Raw genomic sequence first — 17,555 nt, 5'->3', positions numbered from 1 at the left:
GTTTGAGGAGAGCCTCAGCCAGTAATGAGACTCTAATCAACCTAGCAAGACCCTGTTTCAAAATAAAATAGGGGGAAGTAGCTCGGGGTAAAGCACTCCCTTGCACATGCAAGGCCATGAGTTCGATCCCCAGTACTTCAGGAAAAAAGGGGGCAGGGGATTGCCAACTGCTGCCATTACAAAAATAGCCTTGCCAGTCCTGATCCAGGACAGTGCCATGAGTAAGAGTCTTTCCTCCAAAATGATAAGCAGGTAAAAAGGGATAGGAAAGATGAGTTGATTTTAGAGCTGGGCGTGGTGGCACACACTTGTAATCCCAGTACTTGGGAGGCTGAGACAGGATCGCAGGTTTGTGGCCAGCCTATTGAGACGCTGTTTCAAAATAAAGAATAAAAATAGGGCTAGGGGTGGAGTTGGGTGGTAAAATGCCCTTGGGTTCCATCCTCAGTGCCACCCAAAAAATAATGCATTAATAAAACAGGACTGGGGGTGTAGCTCAGAGGTCGAATATCCCTATGTTCAATCTCAGTGCCACAAACGAGAAGGCAAGGAAATTGTGCCTGTTTTCCCATCGCAGTCTTCCTTCCTTTCTGTTCAGGACGTTTGCACGGCATTGTTAATCACAGCCTTCAACTCCCTGGCCTGGAAGGATACTCTGTCTTGCCAGAGGACAACCACACAGCTCTGCTGGCCTCTCCTCAAACAAGTATGGTTACTCACCCCTCTTCCCTGAGCCTCACAGGAGGTTTGGGTCAGGCAGTCGCTGAGTCAGCTGGAAGAACTGGGGCACTGGGGCCTCCAGAACCCTCTGTGGCCCTGAGCACAGCTGTCCCCCAGGTGCTGTCGGGGACACTGCTCGCAGACGCCGTCGCCTGGCTCTTCACCAGCGTGCTGAAAGGCTTGCAGACACATGGGCAGCATGACGGGTGCATGGCTTCCCTGGTCCACCTGGCCTTCCAGATCTATGAGGCACTGGTGAGTGGAGAGCACGCGGGCAAGGGCGCCGCCCGCGGCTTCCTCAGCCGGCTCCTGCCATCTTGGACCTTGTGCCAAACTGCTAGCGCTGCGGGGAGGCGGCAGGGTCCAGCCTTACCCAATGAGAATCTCTCCATTTAGCGCCCCAGGTACCTGGAGATTCGAGCTGTGATGGAGCAAATCCCAGACATACAAAAGGACTCTCTGGACCAGTTTGACAGCAAACTTTTGAACCCCTCCCTGCAGAAAGTGGCTGACAAGCGAAGGAAGGACCAATTCAAACGCCTCATCGCAGGTTGCATCGGGGTAGGTCGTGCCCCTCCACCATGCTTCAAATCCACAGGCCTCCTGTGGCCTTCTTAGACCCCGCGTGTGTGTGAGCGGTGAGCCCGCGTGCTGTTGACCGTTGATGGTAGGACTATCTAACCCACGACCCAGGGCCTAGCCTTAGTTCATTCTCATTTGTTTTCTATAGAAACCTCTGGGAGAGCAGTTCCGAAAAGAAGTTCACATTAAGAATCTGCCCTCGCTTTTCAAAAAGACAAAGCCCATGCTGGACACAGAGGTGCTGGACAATGAGGGGGGCAGCCTGGCTACCATCTTCGAGCCTTGATCAATCTTTGGGGCATCCTTCCTCGGCCTCTGTCGTCCTCTCCTTCCCCTCCGTAGCTCATCTCTAGGCCCCTCTGTGCACTGCCCTCACTTCCCACTGTGGTCAGCTTGGAGCCAGCCAGGTCTGGAGCTGGAGAAGAGGGGGTCCTGTGCAGGGCCAGAAGTCATTTTACTCATCAAGAAAGGGAGTCAGGGCTCACTGTCCAGGTGTGCCCAGTACTTCCCACTCTACTTGGTAGTTTTGGCTTTCCAAGGAAAGCTAGAGCAGATGGCCATTCTCCCCAAGCCCTCCGGCCCCCAAGCAGCCACACCTGAGCAGAAGGGGATCTAGGGGTGCTGTGCCGGGCTGGGCTTGCAAAGGGCTCAGCCCTCCACCACTCATCTCGAGGGCTTCTCCTGGACCATGGCAAGTCCCGCTGAGCCCCTGCCTGTCAGCAGGACCCTTCTCCACCCCCAGTGGATTGTCTGGCTTAGGTGCTAAGTGCTGAACTGAATCAGTCCAGTTCTCTCATCTTTGAGCAAGTCTGGTCACCTGATGGAACCCATGGTACAGGCTACTTGTGTCCAGGCACAGCATCAAGTGTAGTGCCTCCAGGGCTGGGCGGCCTGGAGTAGTGCTAACGGCCCCCTTAGAGCTCACACATCTTCCCCTTCTGTGATGGCCTCGAGGGTTTCCCCGTCTCTGGGTCTACTCAGGCACAAGAGCCACGGTACACTATTCAGTGTCACGTAACACCATCATCATCCAAAGTTAACTAGGCTTCTATCTGAGACAGACAGCTAGCAAAGCCACTGGTCTCCTAGGACTGAGTCTAGGTGCCTTTAAAAATCTCATGGTCTAAGTTTGAGGCCAGCCTCAGCAACTTAGGAAAGTAAGGAGTGGGAGCCGGGTGTGGTCACACATAATCCCAGTGCTTGGGAGGTTGAGACAGGAGGATCTTGCAGGTTCGAAGCCAGCCTCAACAGCTTAGTGAGGCTCTCAGCAACTTAGTGAGACCTGTTTCCAAATAAAACATAAAATTGGCCCACCCTCAGTACCGCAAAAAAAAAAAAGGGGATGTAGCCCAGCAGTAAAGTGCTTCTGGGTTCAGACCTAGTACTTAGGGCAGGGGAAATCTTCATGATCCTTCAGGTTCACAGTAGCTCTTCTCAAGAGCCATTTTCAAAAGAAAAATTATGCTTTCCCATTAAAACCTGTACAGTCCATCCCTAAGGTCACTGGAAGCCAAGGGACGTGGAGATGTGGAGCGTACCGGAGGCTTTTCTAGTAGGGCAGGTTGGTCCATGTTCTGCATAGGACAGGCCTGCGCCCAGCCAGCCCACTGACACGGGCTTGTGACAGAGCAGACGGACCGACTAAAAGGCTGCAGCTTTAGGTGGTGCGAGTCACAGGTGCTGAGGCAGAGAAGCCTCGAGGCTGGGGAAGCAGGGCTGTGATGTCGTCTCTGCTGCGCAGCTCCCTCTTCCTGCTAGGTGCTTGGGGTTTCTGTTGATTGTGAAGGCGATCTCAAAGAGTATTTCCCTCCAAGCTACATAGCTGCCTACTCTGTCTGGTTGGGGCTGTGGAGGGTATAGCTGTATTTATTATGTTGTAATATTTTTAACATCCTGTGACTTCATGCTAGAAATTTTCTATTGTTTATAAAACCTTTTTGTAGAGATGTTAACTCTAAAGCACATCTGCATGTCAGTAAAAACGTCAGTTTCATACAAACAGGGCCCTTTCTTTCCTCTGTGGCTTTCGGCCTGCCAGTCAGTCTGCCAATCTTTGTGGCACTGTCAGTACCAGCAATGTCTGGGCTAGGCTGCTGTGGACAGCCCCTTTTCCTATCAGGAACTTCCCTGGCAATCCAGGAGACAGACAGACGGTGTATGTAGTGTGTTTGGCTTTTCTCAGGAGGCCTTAGCTGGGCGTGGTGGCACACGCTTGTAACTTCAGTACTTGGGAGGCTGACACAGGAGGACCACACAGGTTTGAAGCCAGCCTCACAGCCAGCCTCACCTACTGAGTTTACAAATGAGATCTAAGATAGGTCTGGGAGTGTAGCCTGGCAGTAGAAAGCTCCTTGGTTCCACCTCTCGTGACACAAGGGGGGCTTGGCCTTCACATGAACCACTAGTGCAGTAAACTCTTGCTGCTGCCAAACACATGCAGCTGGATCTGTCTAGTCAAGTAGCAGTCTGAAAAAAGGAACTTTGTTTAGACATGATTTATTTACATAAAAGGCCTTACAAAGGCCTGAAAAGTCTTATCCTGTGACACATTTAACAAAATGTATTAGTTGAAAATAAAGCTGGAATTGGACCACTAGGAACCGTGGGCACAGCAGTCCTGTGGGGACAAGTCAGCAGCCGGGAAGAGCCAAGCCTGGCCAGCCCAGGGAGTGGCGCAAGCCTCAGTCCATCTGGACTGCATCCAGTTCATCCAAGAAGCGCCGGCACTTCCCCATCAGCACCTTGATAGCCTCACTCACCAGCACATCTGGTGGCAACACTCCTGTTGACTCCACAGAAACTAAGGACCAAGAGAGGTACTTTAGACTCTGCAAGGAAGCTGCCGCATTGGAGTGCTCCCCCACACCGCCGCCCATTTGCACTCACAAATGTAATGGTCACGAACACGGGCCAGCTGCACAATCTTCTTCAGCTTCTCATTCCGGAAGATTTCCCTGCTAAAGGTATCTAGCCGGGGATTGGCAACTCGGGCTACTTTTTTACCTAACAGGTAAAAAAATGTATTTTATCTATTAGGAGCCCAAAGCTTTTGCTTCTCTACCACTTTCAAAGAAAACTCTTAGGCACAGGCGCTGGGCATGGTGGCGCACACTTGTAATCCCCGTGCTTGGGAGGCAGAGACAGGATTGCGGAGGTCCGAAGCCAGCCTCTCAAGCTGGCTTAAAGGACCCTGTTTCCAAATAAAAATATAAAAATAGGTCTGGGAGTGTAGCCCAGAGGTAGAAAGCCTCTGGGTTCCACCCCTAGTACCACCAAAAAAAAGGGGGGGGGGCTAAGGCCGGGTGTGGTAACCATGCTTATAATCCAAGCATTCAGGAGGCTGAGACAGAAGGATGGTGTTCATGGACAGCCTCAGCTACTTAGGCCCTCTACAGCTTAGACCCTGTTTCAAAATAAAAAATAAAGGTTTGGCATAGTGGCACACACCTGTCATTATAGCACTTGGGAAGCTGAGACAGGATCCAGGCCAGCGGAGACCTTCAGCAACTTAGCAAACTAAAGGAGGTGGGCGTAGCAACACACGCTTTTAATCCCAGCATTCAGGATGCTGAGACCAGAGGACTGCAGTTCACGGACAGCCTCCGCTACTTAGTGAGGCTCTCCGCAACTCGGTGAGATCTCATTTCTAAAATACAGAATAAAAAACAGGGCAGGGGGTATAGTTCGGAGGTCAAATGCCCCTGGGTTCCATCCCCAGACCCGCAAAAAAAATAATAATAATGAATAAAAACTTGGGGCTAGTGTAGCTCGGAGGAAAAATGTCCCTGGTCCTCATCCAAACAGCCTCCCATATACTATACCTTGCACTTCCTCCACCTCAATGACGCCTGGTGAGAAGCAGCGGCTCAGCTCCTCAGCTGCTTCCCCTTCCACAGGTGCAAGCAGTGTGATGTCTGGCAGGAGCCTGTAGCTGGCTGTAGCCACTGGTGAGAATTTGGCGTGATCCTTGCCTGGAGGAGGGAGTCTGCCTTGACAGGGCCCGTGTGCTCCTGTGCCCCACACAAGCCCACTGCGGCCAGGACATGCGCGAGGCAGGCCAACTTACCAATGCCCTTGACACAGTGCATGAGCAGGTCAATCTCCTGGCCAGGCCGCAGCTGAGCAATGAGGATGTCGTCGTGCACCGGGCGGATCGTGCCCTCGGGGAAGACGTCGGCCTGGTTCCCCAGCGGGACCCACGTCATGTGCCTGGTATATACTGGAGAAAAGGCATGTCAGAAAACCCCACTCCCTAAAAACAGCAGCCCCAGCAGGTAGGCCCTCTTCCTCACCCAGCCACCGCTCACCCTTGTGGTTCACATAGAGTTCATTGGGGTCTGACGAATCCTTGGCAGCGTGGGGGTTCCGGGTGCACTTGACCTGCAGCCGAAACTGCAGGGTATCTATCTCTGTGCCTTCTTCATCCCCTGCGCAAATGAAGGAGGCGGCTCTTAAAGAACCAGTGGACACCTGAGCACCGCGCTCTGCACTGAGTTCTCTGTTTCTCACTTTCCTCCTGCCAGGCTTAGGAGGCCGTGTTCTCAGAGGAAAGCTGACTCTCCAAAAGACAAGCAACGTGCCTCGGGTCATGGCAGGCAGTCTAGGGCCTGGGTCCTGGCAGCCTAATTCCAGAACACACGTCAGAAGAGAGCCACTCAAATTCTGGCTGGGCATGATGGCACACATTTGTAATCCCAGCATTTGGGAGGCTGAGACTGGAGGATCACGGTTCACCGCCAGCCTCAGCTACTTAGTGAGGCCCCTTGCAACTCAGACCCAGTTTCAAAATAAAGAATAAAAAGTTGGGCTGGGGGTGTAGCTTGGAGGTAGAATGCCCCTGGGTTCCATCCCCAGTTCCGCAAAAAAAAAAAAAAAAATTTTATTTTCTTGGACCCTCACCTTGGTTCCGATATTCAAAAAGCCGAGGGTCAGCACGGATGGGGACGAGCCCCAGGCGGTGAGCGAGGATCTCATCCTGGACCACGGACGTGTTGGCATACACCAGGACCTTTTCCACTGCCATTGTGGGTACCTGCCCAAGGAGACAAACACCATCTGCTAGACCCCATGCGCCCGCCCCGAGGCACAGGAAGAAAAGAAAGCTCAGTAAAATACCCAGGGAAATAAAGCTGGCGAGGGCCGACGTTACACACGTCGGGAGGCAGCACCACGGTTCCCTTTGCAACTCCAGCCCTGTGATACCTCAGCTAATAGAATCCGTCGAAAAGCATTGGCAATGGCTGCGTCGATTCCCACCATGTCAAACTCCAGTGCGTTTTCATCCATGTGCACCACGTCCACACGGAAATTCTGAAAGGACAGAAGAAACTTTAGGTGCCCCTGGCTGTTTCCCTCCTAGTAACATCCTCTCACCCCAGAGCCTCCCTCTGCCTGACTGCCCCTCAGCAGATGTTCTTTCTACACTCCCTTCTTTTGTTTCTCAAGAAGTCTCCCTGGTTTTATCCTCCATTAACTGGAAACCCTCTGCAGTACGGCTTTTTTTTTTTTTTTTTTTTTGAGGGTCTGGGAGTGGAACCCAGGGGCATTTGACCTCCGAGCTACACCCCTTGCCCTATTTTTTATTCTTTATTTTGAAACCGGGCCTCACTGAGTTGCAGAGGGCCTAGTGCGCTACTGTCCGCGAACCGCGATCCTCCAGGTCTCAGCCTCCCAAAATGCTGGGATTACAAGCATGCGCCACCATGCCCGGCGTGGTCCAGTTGTTTCTCTGCCATCCTGACTCAACTGCTCTCTGTTGTACTGTGTTGATGACAAAAACCTCTCCTCTTTCAAATGAATCCCTTGGTTTCTGAGCACCAACCTTGTTCTCCCTTTCCCTGGTGGTTCCTTCTCAAGCCACTGTCTTCCACCCACCCCGTAAACGTGCTCTGTCCTAGGTTCTTGTCTCTCACAGATGACCTCAGCCACACTCACTTCTGCTACTTCTGCCAATGCAGTCTCCTAGCCTGCCTGATTTCTAACCAAAAACATCACCCCTGTTCCCCAAGCCATTTTTCCTTATCAAAAAATGTCATGCCGGGCGTGGTGGTGCACACTTGTAATCCCTGTGCTCGGGAGATGGGGACAGGAGGATCGCGCAAGTTCGAAGCCAGCCGTGCTGGCTTAAGAGACCCTATTTCCAAATAAAAAGTATATAATATGTCTGGGAGTGTAGCCCAGAGGTAGAAGGGTTTCCAGGAACCCCAGTACCACCAAAAAAATAAATGTCACCACTACCATCAAAATGGTTCCCCAAACCAAGTCAATATACACACACCCTCAGCCCTTCCTTATTGAAGCAATCCCTGGTTTACCTGACACCGCCCCCTCCCTGTCCATCAAAGCCTTAATCCAGGCCTTCAGTGTCAGCTGCCCTATAATACTAAGCAGATCTGCCAGTCTGATTGTCCTCAAATTCCTTCTCTCCTAGCCGTCAAGGATGCAGACATGATCATCACCTATGGGGCTAAGATGTACTCTGGTCTTGTCTACCATTCACACCAGACCCCTCACATTCTAGTAATAAACTGCTGAAATTCTCAGCAAACGCCTTACCCTGCCTTGGTAACTTAGTTCCTGCTCTTAGACCCTTCACTGTTCTTAAGTTTTACTCATTGTTCAAGGTGTCACCTCATTTGCGAAAAAAAGAATTGTTTTTCCCGTACTGGGGATGGAACCCCCCAGGATTACTCTACTGCTGAGCTACACCCCCAGCCACCCATATTTTTGTTTGTTTTCCTGAGACAAAGTCTGGCTAAAGTGCCCAGCTGGCCTACTTCAACCTCAGTGGCTAGAATCATTTATGAAATTTACCTCTCTTTGGTTCCCTTCCCAGTCTAGATGAAGTACCTATCTCGGCAGGAGGCACCCACCCTATCCACACCTTCCTTTGTTCACTAGGACTGGGCCGGGCGTGGTGGTGTAAGCTTGTACTTGGGAGGCTGAGACAGGAGGACAACAGGCTCAATATCAGCCTCCGCAATGTAGCGACTCTCAGCAACTTAGGGAGACCCCGTTTTAAAACAAAATCAAAAGGGCTGGGGCCGGGCGTGGAGGCGCACGCTCGTCATCGACCTGAGGATCGCGGTTCGCGGACAGCCTCGGCTACTTAGGCCCTCCGCAACTTAGGCCCTGTTTCAAAATAAATTAAAAAATAGGGCTGGGGGTGTAGCTCGGAGGTTCCAGACGTGTTAAAAAGAAAAGATGGGGCTGGGGGTGTGTGGTTCGAAGGTGGAACGCCCCTGGGTTCACTCCCCAGTACCTCTCACACACAAGGACCGAACAAGTTCCTAACTTGGCCTGGGCACACGGAGCGACTCGCACTTTGCTCGGAAAAAAGTGTCGGGAATGGCGCGACCCCCGGGAGGGGCCTCTCACGCGCGGTCCGGCCTCCGCCCTCCGGACACTCCGGCCCCACTCACTTTCTCGAAGCGGTCCTGGTCCCAGGCATCGTCGTAGCCCGCGTAGTTTCCGGGGAAGTCGGTGGTGTGCACCTGGGGCAGAGGGCGCCGTCAGCCCGCCCGCCGCCGCAGCCCCGCTCCCGCCCCCCGCCTCGCCCCGGCTTACGTTGCGAACCCCGAACTCGCCTAGAACCACGCGGCTCCGCATCTCCTCCACCGCCCGCGCCGCCGCCATGCCGGGCCGCGCCACGCGCCCCGGCTCGCCCTCCTCCGTCTCCGCGGCAACGCCCCCCGCCAACTCGTCCTCTCGCGAGACTTCGCGCCGCGTCCGTCCACGTCGCCGGCTTCCGGAAGTTCGTCTGCGCCAAACATCCGGGCTCCTCGGGTCGGCGTTCCGGCCCGCGCCCCGCGCCCCGCTCCGCTCGGCTCCGACGACCGAGCCCTCGGGGGCCATGGCGGCCACGGCGGCGCCGGCCGGCGGCGCCCGAAGCGGAGCCGGCCCCGAGTGGGGCGGGTTCGAAGAGCCCATCCAGGTGAGGCCCGGCGCCTGGGGTCCCCGGCCGTCGGCGGGCCGGGCGCGGGCTCTGGCCGGGGCTCTGGCCGGGCTCCGCCGGGCCGGGCCGGGCGCCTTTGCAGCCTTGAGCTTTGACGGGGAAGGCAGGAGACAGGCACGGAAGCCAGCAGGTGCCCGGCGTGGACAGCGGGCGACACCGGCAGCCAGAGCCCCGAGAGCGAGCGAGGGGAGCGCGGCGCGGTGTGCGGCGATCCTCGCCGTGTGCCCGCGGAAGGACAGAGCCCCCGAGGACGCAGAAAGGCCCCGCACTGCAGGAGCCCTTGTCTCCACAGGGCGGGGGCTCGGCCGTGATCGACATGGAGAACATGGACGACACCTCCGGCTCCAGCTTCGAGGACATGGGCGAGCTGCATCAGCGCCTGCGTGAGGAAGAAGTGGATGCTGATGCGGCTGCTGTGGAAGAAGAGGACGGGGAGTTCCTGGGCATGAAAGGCTTCAAGGGACAGCTGAGCCGACAGGTGGCTGATCAGGTGAGAAACGTCTAATACCCGGCGGGTGGAAACGTAGACGCAGGCATGTCGGTGTTGGTAATGTTCGCCCCGATTGTGCGGTTAGAACCATGTAGAAGTCCAACAGGAAGAGGCACGGGGTCTGGAGCAGAGCGGCTCCTCACACCCACCTCCGTCTCCCTTCAGATGTGGCAGGCAGGGAAGAGACAAGCTTCCAGGGCCTTCAGCTTGTACGCCAACATCGACATCCTGAGACCCTACTTTGATGTGGAGCCCGCCCAGGTGCGAAGCAGGTGAGGATTCTCCTGACAGAAGCTTCCCTCCTCACACCTGATCTTCCATCCACACCACAGCCTCTGCTGGGCCTCCCCGCTTCAAGACCCTCTCTCCACTGAGCCCACAGCCTGGCAGCGGCACTCGCCTTCCTCTTTCCCCTCTGGCCTCCAGGCCTCCTCCTCTGCACCCCCCACCCCCACTTTGTTTTCACTGGCTCCCGTGCTTGCTCCTGGAGGGCGGCCCTTCAGCACTGCAGTACGTTTATTACGTTTACTCCGCAGGTGTCCCCCAGAGACCAGTACCTCCTCAAAAGCAGGGGCCTTCTTTATCTTTTTACTAGCACCAGAAGAGTCTCTGAACCAGATTAGCAGGTCTTAGTTGTTGAGCAGCTTCCCACTGGAGGGAGTGTGGGGTGTGTGTGTGTGTGTGTGTGTGTTGCTGGGGATTGCACCCAGAAGCATTCTACCTTCAAGCTACACCCCTAGCCCTATTTTATTTTTATTCTTATACAGAGTGTCACTAGGTTGCTGAAAGTTTCATTACTTGCTGAGGCTGTCCTTGAACCTGTGGTCCTCCGGTCTCAACCTCCCAAGTACTGGGATTGCAGGTGTGCGCCACCACACCCGGCTCCCAAGAACTGGATTTAATCTTGGCTTGGTTCTTTATCTTTCCATTTCACTGGCGCTTATTAAATACCCAGGCCCTCTCGGCAGGCATCTACTAATCTTTTGCTGTGAGCCAAGCCTCCAATAGTGTGATTCAGCGGTGAGGCTAGAGGCAGCGAGTGCAGTTGAGCGGCGCACTCCTCTTCGTGGAGGAGATTCACGCAGGGGCACCTAAGCCTGAGCAGGTTGGTGGTGGGTGGGGCAGGCTCTCCAGGGAAAGAAATGTCTACCTAAAAAGCGAAGGTATCGTTAGAGCTAGCCACTTAAAGTAGATCAAGTGACTGTACTTTTATTTCTTTTGTGTGGAATTTCCATTACACTTCAAATAGATCTTTTTAAGAAAATGCTTAGAAAACAGACAAGGTGGTGCATACCTTTAATCCCAGTACTTGGGAAGCTGAGACAGGAGGCTCACAGGTTCACAGCCAACCTCAGCACTTTGTTAGAGCCTTTAGCAACTTAGTGAGACCCGGATTTAAAATAAAAAATAATAAAGTAGGGCTGGAGGTTTAACTCAAAGGTAGAATACTCCTGGGTTCTGCCCCCCGTTACACACACACACAAACAGAAAAAAATGCTTCCTGGTTCCTGGAGGAATGGTGTGCGGGAAGAGGCAGGAGGCACTCTGGGTTCCTCACTAGTGACACTTTTCCTCTTTATTTTTATTTCCGAGGGGAGGGGGATTGCTACTGGAGATTGAGCCCAGGGGTACTCTGCTTTTGAGCTACCCCTGCCTCAGTCAGTCAGCAGGGTTTGCTCAGTTGCAGGGCTGGCCGGCCTTCGATCCTCCTGTCTCAGCCTCCCGAGTGCTGGAGCTGGGGGCTGGGTTTGTAATACCTTTCCTTCTAAAGCTTAGATTACCAAAGCCAGCAGCACAGCTCCTGCCCTGCCCAGGACCACTGGACGATCCGGAGAGGCAGTGCTGGCCTCCGGTTCAATCCGGTGTGTGGGATAAAAATGAGGGGGTGGGAGAAACACCAGGGGGTGGCTGAAGGTTTTTTCTGAAAAGGGGGACTGGTGAGCCTGTAAGTTTGGCAGTCCGTCGCAGCCTTCCCAGGGCTGCCTTCACAGCCCCGGTTCTGGGTACTCTGCCGAGGGGGACAGGTCAAATAGATAAATGGTCAGGCCCTCGCCCAAGCCCCAGCTGGGCTCTTTGAGTTTTTCAAATAGCTACTGTTTTAGTGAGCTCACTTTCAGAGGATTGTCCTGGAGAAATATAATTATTGTGTGTGACACACACACACAGAATTGATTCGAGGGGCATTCTGACGCTGCGCTCACTCCCGGCCTTTTTGTTTGGAAACGAGGTCTCCATAGCTTGCAGAAAGCCTCACTCCATTGCCGAGGCTGTCCTCAAACCCTCGCTCTTCCCACCAGCCTCCCAAGTACAATATTTGAGGTGTGCACCTGGCTGAGAAGGACTTGTAGGTAAAGGAGAGATTTCCTTATTGTCTGTTCGCTGTCATCCAGCGTGAGCCAGGCCCCATTTCCTGGAGTCACAGAGACGAGTGAGACCAGAGCTCGTCCTTAGAGCCTCACAGCACAGTGCTGTCTCCTTCTCTCCTCTCTCTCAGGCTCCTGGAATCCATGGTCCCCATCAAGATGGTCAGCTTCCCCCAGGTAAATGGGATGGCGTGTTTGGAGAGGCGGGGGCAGGGCGGGGCCGCCACGCCTGTGAGGCGTGAAAAAACATTAGACCTCCCACCTGAGTGAGTGGCTGTATTAACAGAAAATCGCCGGAGAGCTCTACGGGCCCCTCATGCTGGTCTTCACCCTGGTCGCCATCCTCCTCCACGGCATGAAGACGTCAGACACCATTATTGTAAGCAGGTGGGGGGCGGGTGGGGGCTGAAGGACACTGACCGCCTCCAAAGGACTCACTGTTGGAGTGCGCCCCAGCCCGGCCCTGGTGAGCGGGGGTTAGAAGCCTCGGCACTAAGCAGAACCTTCGCCCTGCAGCGGGAGGGCACCCTGATGGGCACCGCCATCGGCACCTGCTTTGGCTACTGGCTGGGTGTCTCGTCCTTCATTTACTTCCTGGCTTACCTGTGCAACGCCCAGATCACCATGCTGCAGATGCTGGCCCTGCTGGTAAGCCAGGCAGGGTGGCGGGCCAGGGTGACCTCTGCCCTAGGCTGGGGGAGCAGGCCGGCGGACCGAAGATTTCCCAGAGGCTCCCCCTGAGTGGCTCTCCTTCCCCGTCCTCTTCCCCAGGGCTATGGTCTCTTCGGGCACTGCATTGTCCTGTTCATCACCTATAACATCCACCTCCACGCCCTCTTCTACCTCTTCTGGCTGCTGGTGGGGGGGCTGTCCACCCTGCGCATGGTAAGCTGAGCGAGAGGTCTCTACGGGGGTGGGGAAGGTGGCCCAGGCTGTGCACCCCACAGAGGGCTCTGAGTGGGGAGGGAGGACCCACAAACTGCGCTGCCCTGGGTGCGGAGTCTTCCCACCCCTTCCTTTGCACCTCTGAGCTGTGTTCCTTGGCCCTAGGTGGCAGTGCTGCTGTCTCGCACGGTGGGCCCCACCCAGCGGCTGCTCCTCTGCGGCACCCTGGCTGCCCTGCACATGCTCTTCCTGCTCTATCTGCATTTTGCCTACCACAAGGTGGTGGAGGGTAAGTGACAGGACGCCTGCGTGGAGGACGGGCGGGGAGGGGGCCTCCCTCACCTTCCATCCTTCCTTCAGGGATCCTGGACACGCTGGAGGGCCCCAACATCCTGCCCGTGCAGAGGGTGCCCAGGCACGCTCCTGCTGTGCTCCCCGCTGCCAGGCTGCCCACCACAGTGCTCAACGCCACCGCCAAGGCTGTCGCGGTGACCCTGCAGCCACGCTGACACGCCCGGAGTCCTCAAGCAGCCCTGTCCCCAGCTGCGGCATGGAGGAAGCGCAAAGGACAGTACTGATGACTTGTCTCTGACGGGCTCTGCAGCTGCCACTGAGCTCAGCAGCTTAAGCACCTGCCCCACACCTGTTGGGGCTTCTGAAGGGCACAAGGCCAGGAACTCCTAGTCAGGCCTGCGGGGCCCTGCTACCGGTGCAGAAAGTGGGCCAGCTCCCCTGAGGCCCTACCACCTACCCCTTCCTTCCTCTCCACCCCCCCTTGCTAAATATAGACTTGGTGATTAAAATACTGAAGTCCAGAGCTGTTCCAGTGGCCCTCCCTAGCAGCCTGCCTCCCGTACACGGTTCAGTCAGCAGTGGTCACCCATGCGGCTCACCCAGGAAGGATGGGGTGGGACAGGCCACACTCCCCAGCAGCGACTGTCCCTGAGGGCAGGAGCACCTGGCCCACAGGCAGCGGGGAGGCGTACAGCACCAGAGCTCTAGGCTGAGGGACCCTGCGCCCGCCCCGGGAGCCTGGGCTCAGGAGCCGGGCCGCCACAGACACACAGCCACACAGCCACAGCCGCAGGTCGGTCCCAGACTTCCTGAGCCTGGGCCGGTGTGTCCTTGCCTCTACTGTGGAGCCAAACTTGGCTCTTTGCTGTGTGTTGGTGCTGGGGTTGCACTCCAGCATTCTGTGCCTGAGCTACACCCCTATTTTAGTTTGAAGCAGGGTCCCACTAGGTTGATGAGTCTTACTACTTGCTGAGGCTGCCTCCAACCTGTGATCCTGCTGTCACAGCCTCCCAGTGCTTGAGCCACTAAGCCCCACCTTCTCTGGCTTTAGAGCCAGCCCTGGTTTCTGTGACTTGGAAAACACAGTACAGAGCTGGGCGTGGTGGCGCACGCTTGTAATCCCCGCGCTTGGGAGACTGAGACAGGATGATCGCACAGGTTCAAAGCCAGCCTCAGCTACTGAGTGAGGCTCTCAGCAACTTAGTGAGACCCTGTTTCCAAATAAAATAAAATATAAAATAGGTCTGGGAGTATATCCCAGAAGTAGAAAGCCTCTGGGTTCCACCCGCAGTACCACACACACACACACAAAAAAAAAAAAACAGTAAAAACCACCACCCCTAGCACAGCGTCATCCATCCCCACGCCTTTAAAGCGCTCCTCGTAGATTAATTCAGACGGTTAGTGGTGCCCCTGACCTCACTACTGTCAGTGCTTTTAGTAAACCTGGGTCGGCAGCACCTTGCCTTCCCAGTGGAGGGACTAACAGGTGCCCTTCGTTTGCCCTGTGTTAAAGCCCCCATCCCCGGTGCCCAGGACTCCAGCTGCAGTGTGCGCCGGGCTCGCGGCACCTGCCCGCCCCCCGGGCCGTCGTGGGCCTGGGCGGCCGGGATACCTGCGTGCGGCGGGGCGGGCGGGCCGGGGAGGATGAGCTGCGCCGCGCGCCATCTCGGGCCGCCTGGTCCCTCCCTCCCGCCGGCCGCGTGGGCCGCGCGGGGCGGGGCGCGTGACGCGGCGTTGCCATGGGAACCCGCCGCCCGCTCGCTGCTGGCGCAGGGGCCGGGCCGGGCCGCGGGCGCGGGGCTCTCGCCGCGCGGGGCCGGGGGCGGAGGGCGGGCGTCCGCGCGTCCTGGCCGACGACGCCGAGCCGCGAGGAGGCAGGAGCGGCGGCTTGGCCCCCGCGCGGCCCCGCGGCCCGGCCGCCGGGACGATGCTGCCCAGCTCCATCCAGATCTCCGGGGAGCCGCTGTCAGGCGCCGAGGTGCGGGACATCTGCCGCGGCCTGCGCGACAACGCCGTGCGCCTGCTCTCCCTGCGCGGCTGCCGCCTCTGCGACCGGGACTTCGGCCGCATCTGCCGGGCGCTGGCCGGGGCCACGTCCCTGGCGCAGCTCAACCTTAACCTGGGCGTCGTGTCCAGCCCCAGCCGCATCAAGCAGCTGGCCGAGGCGCTGCGGACCAACCGCTCCATCCAGTCCCTCTTGTGAGTGCGCCCCCGCCCGCGCACGCCTCCACACTCCTCTGCCGGGCCTCTACCCCTCCCAGCACCTGCTCAGCGGAATCCCCAGCGCCCCCGGGCTGTCACGCCTCCCTCAGCCTTCCTCGCCACCCACGCCTGCTTCCTGGAGCAGCCCCTTAGTTCCCAAGGACTAGAGCCCTGCCCTTCAAATTGTGCCCACCGAAGAATCCCAATCCATGGCCCACATACCACCTCTCACCCTCCCTTGTACAATGTCCTGAATCCTGGTCTCTGCCCCAGAAAAGAAACCAAGTTCTCCTTTCTTCTGTGTCTCTGAGAATCTAGAATTTTCATTCTTCCTCCCAGGCCTCTCTCCGGGAGGTGCCCTTTGCTGAACTGTTAAGGCTGATGACTCGGGTAACTCTGCTCTCTCCCTCACCCCGCCCAGCCTGCACGGGAGCCCGCTGACAGACGCGGGGCTGGCCTTGCTGAATCCAGCCCTGGCCCTCCACCCTGCCCTTGTGGCTCTGGACCTGGGGGACTGCATGCTGGGTGATGAGGCCATCAACCTCATCTGTGGCCTCCTACCCCCAGACGGGGCCAAGTCTGGTGAGCAGGGCTCTGCTGAGCAGGGCTGGCATGGCCTGTGACCCTGGGGGTGTGGGCGTGGTGACCGGGCCTTTTGACTCCTCTGGGGGGACACTGGGAACTGAGCAGGGTGGCATCTCTGGGATCAAGCTGGCCAGCAAGGGGAGGCGTGGGCCCCCCATTACCTGGAGCTCTGTGGTTGGAGTGGAGTAGCTCCCAGACACTAGGGACGCCCCAGAAACCTGGGGTGGGGAAGGAGCTTAGGAGAGTCTGAGCCTCCCCACCTGACCTCCCATGTGGTGCTGCCCAGGCTTGAAGGAGCTGACGCTGAGCGCCAACCCTGGCATCACCCCCAAAGGCTGGAGCCGCCTGGCCATCGCCGTGGCCCACAGCTCCCAAGTGCGCGTGCTCAATTTGGACTACAACCCGCTGGGTAAGGCTCAAGACCACCCCTCAGTTCTCACTGCTCTGTGACTATTCAAGAACCTGGCCATCAGTTGTCATGGTAACCCTCACACTGGGGAAGGGAAGAGAAACAAGAACCCCCAGGTCAAGGTGGTAAGAGAGGAGCCCTCCTGTGTGGAACGCCAAACGACCAACAGATAGACCACAGCATCAGTCAGCACCCCTGGGCGGAACGCGCTTTCTCTCCACGCCCTAGTCAGTGCTTCCCGTCCTCCCTCCGGGGCACCCACTGGTGGCCAGGTCTCCTGGCCAGGGGCTGGGGCTAAGGTCATCGGGAAGACGTGGAGGCCGAGCAGGGTTGAGTGTGTCTGCGTGCTGTCTCCCCAGGTGACCATGTGGCAGGGATGCTGGCCGTAGCTGTGGCCTCCAGCCGTACCCTGGAGGTCCTCGACTTGGAGGGGACAGGGCTCACCAACCAGTCGGCACAGGTGAGCAGCAGAGCGTTGTGGGGCGGGGTGGCTGTGGGCAAGGGGTGGCAGGTGAGGTCGAGGACCCGTCTTCACCCCAGCCATCCTTTTCATACACTTCCCATCTCCAGACCCTGCTGGACATGGTAGAAAATTACCCCACGGCTTTGCGGAGCCTGGTGTTGGCTGAGAACAGCATTAGCCCGGAGCTGCAGCAGCAGATCTGTGACCTCCTCTCTGAGGGGGAGGAGGAGGAGGAGGCAGGAGGGGCCGGCGACACTCAGGAGTGGGAAGGAGGGCGGGAGCCTGCCACCCGCCGCAAGGGCAGCAGCTCCTGGAGGTGCCCCAGCGGTAAGAACCCAGGGCGTGGGTCAGGTCCAGCCTGGAGTTCAGGGCGAGGGAGAGCGAGCGGGTGCGGACAGCGCAGGCCGTCTCATCTATTTGTGGTCCCCACTGGAGAACGGGCAGTGTCTGAGCGCCCTCTGCCCCTCCACAGATCCCGGCCCTCAGATGGTGCTAATGGCGTCAGGACTGGGGGACAGTCTGCTGGCAGAAACCGAGATGTGACTCCGGAGGCTCAGGCTTCTGCACTGGGGCTTGTGCACTGACCGCGATTGCCCTCGCCCCAG

The 17,555-nt window shown here is 57.0% G+C and overlaps 4 protein-coding genes across 5 annotated transcripts in view; 3 read left to right on the top strand and 1 right to left on the bottom strand.

Moving 5' to 3' along the window:
- The window catches only part of XPO5 (exportin 5), a gene marked incomplete at both ends in the record, with an annotated part of 45,202 nt that extends 43,614 nt beyond the window's left edge, over positions 1–1,588 (top strand). Inside the window, 4 exons of the mRNA XM_080700354.1 lie at positions 599–706; positions 838–975; positions 1,117–1,281; positions 1,451–1,588. Of these exons, the coding sequence (XP_080556480.1) occupies positions 599–706; positions 838–975; positions 1,117–1,281; positions 1,451–1,588 (549 nt within the window). The remainder of the gene's footprint in view (positions 1–598; positions 707–837; positions 976–1,116; positions 1,282–1,450) is intronic.
- A 2,395-nt stretch (positions 1,589–3,983) lies between these two features.
- Positions 3,984–8,937, bottom strand: POLR1C (RNA polymerase I and III subunit C; the record flags this gene model as incomplete). The annotated part of the gene is made up of 9 exons (XM_080700766.1): positions 3,984–4,102; positions 4,189–4,305; positions 5,124–5,273; positions 5,369–5,521; positions 5,610–5,729; positions 6,202–6,334; positions 6,505–6,612; positions 8,724–8,795; positions 8,869–8,937. 9 exons carry the CDS (start codon positions 8,935–8,937, stop codon positions 3,984–3,986), a joined length of 1,041 nt encoding a protein of 346 aa, XP_080556892.1.
- A 217-nt stretch (positions 8,938–9,154) lies between these two features.
- YIPF3 (Yip1 domain family member 3) lies at positions 9,155–13,503 on the top strand (the record flags this gene model as incomplete). Its single annotated transcript, XM_080700590.1, has 9 exons — positions 9,155–9,235; positions 9,549–9,746; positions 9,912–10,018; positions 12,241–12,286; positions 12,396–12,488; positions 12,626–12,757; positions 12,881–12,994; positions 13,160–13,283; positions 13,355–13,503. The coding sequence occupies 9 exons, from the start codon at positions 9,155–9,157 to the stop codon at positions 13,501–13,503; spliced, it is 1,044 nt and encodes a 347-aa protein (XP_080556716.1).
- Positions 13,504–15,218: 1,715 nt separating this feature from the next.
- Positions 15,219–17,493, top strand: LRRC73 (leucine rich repeat containing 73; the record flags this gene model as incomplete). Of its 2 annotated transcripts, XM_080700598.1 has the most annotated exons (6): positions 15,219–15,490; positions 15,915–16,075; positions 16,365–16,487; positions 16,847–16,947; positions 17,058–17,277; positions 17,423–17,493. In XM_080700598.1, 6 exons carry the CDS (start codon positions 15,219–15,221, stop codon positions 17,491–17,493), a joined length of 948 nt encoding a protein of 315 aa, XP_080556724.1. The 2 variants fall into 2 exon arrangements, with proteins under 2 accessions (XP_080556724.1, XP_080556725.1); XM_080700599.1 differs by lacking the exon at positions 16,365–16,487.
- Positions 17,494–17,555: the final 62 nt, after the last annotated feature.

Source organism: Muscardinus avellanarius (genome assembly GCF_963383645.1).
Source record: "Muscardinus avellanarius genome assembly, chromosome: 8".
NCBI classification, from domain to species: domain Eukaryota; kingdom Metazoa; phylum Chordata; class Mammalia; order Rodentia; family Gliridae; genus Muscardinus; species Muscardinus avellanarius.
The sequence above is the reverse complement of the archived record's forward strand: the minus strand, read 5'-3'. Positions and strand labels throughout refer to the sequence as shown.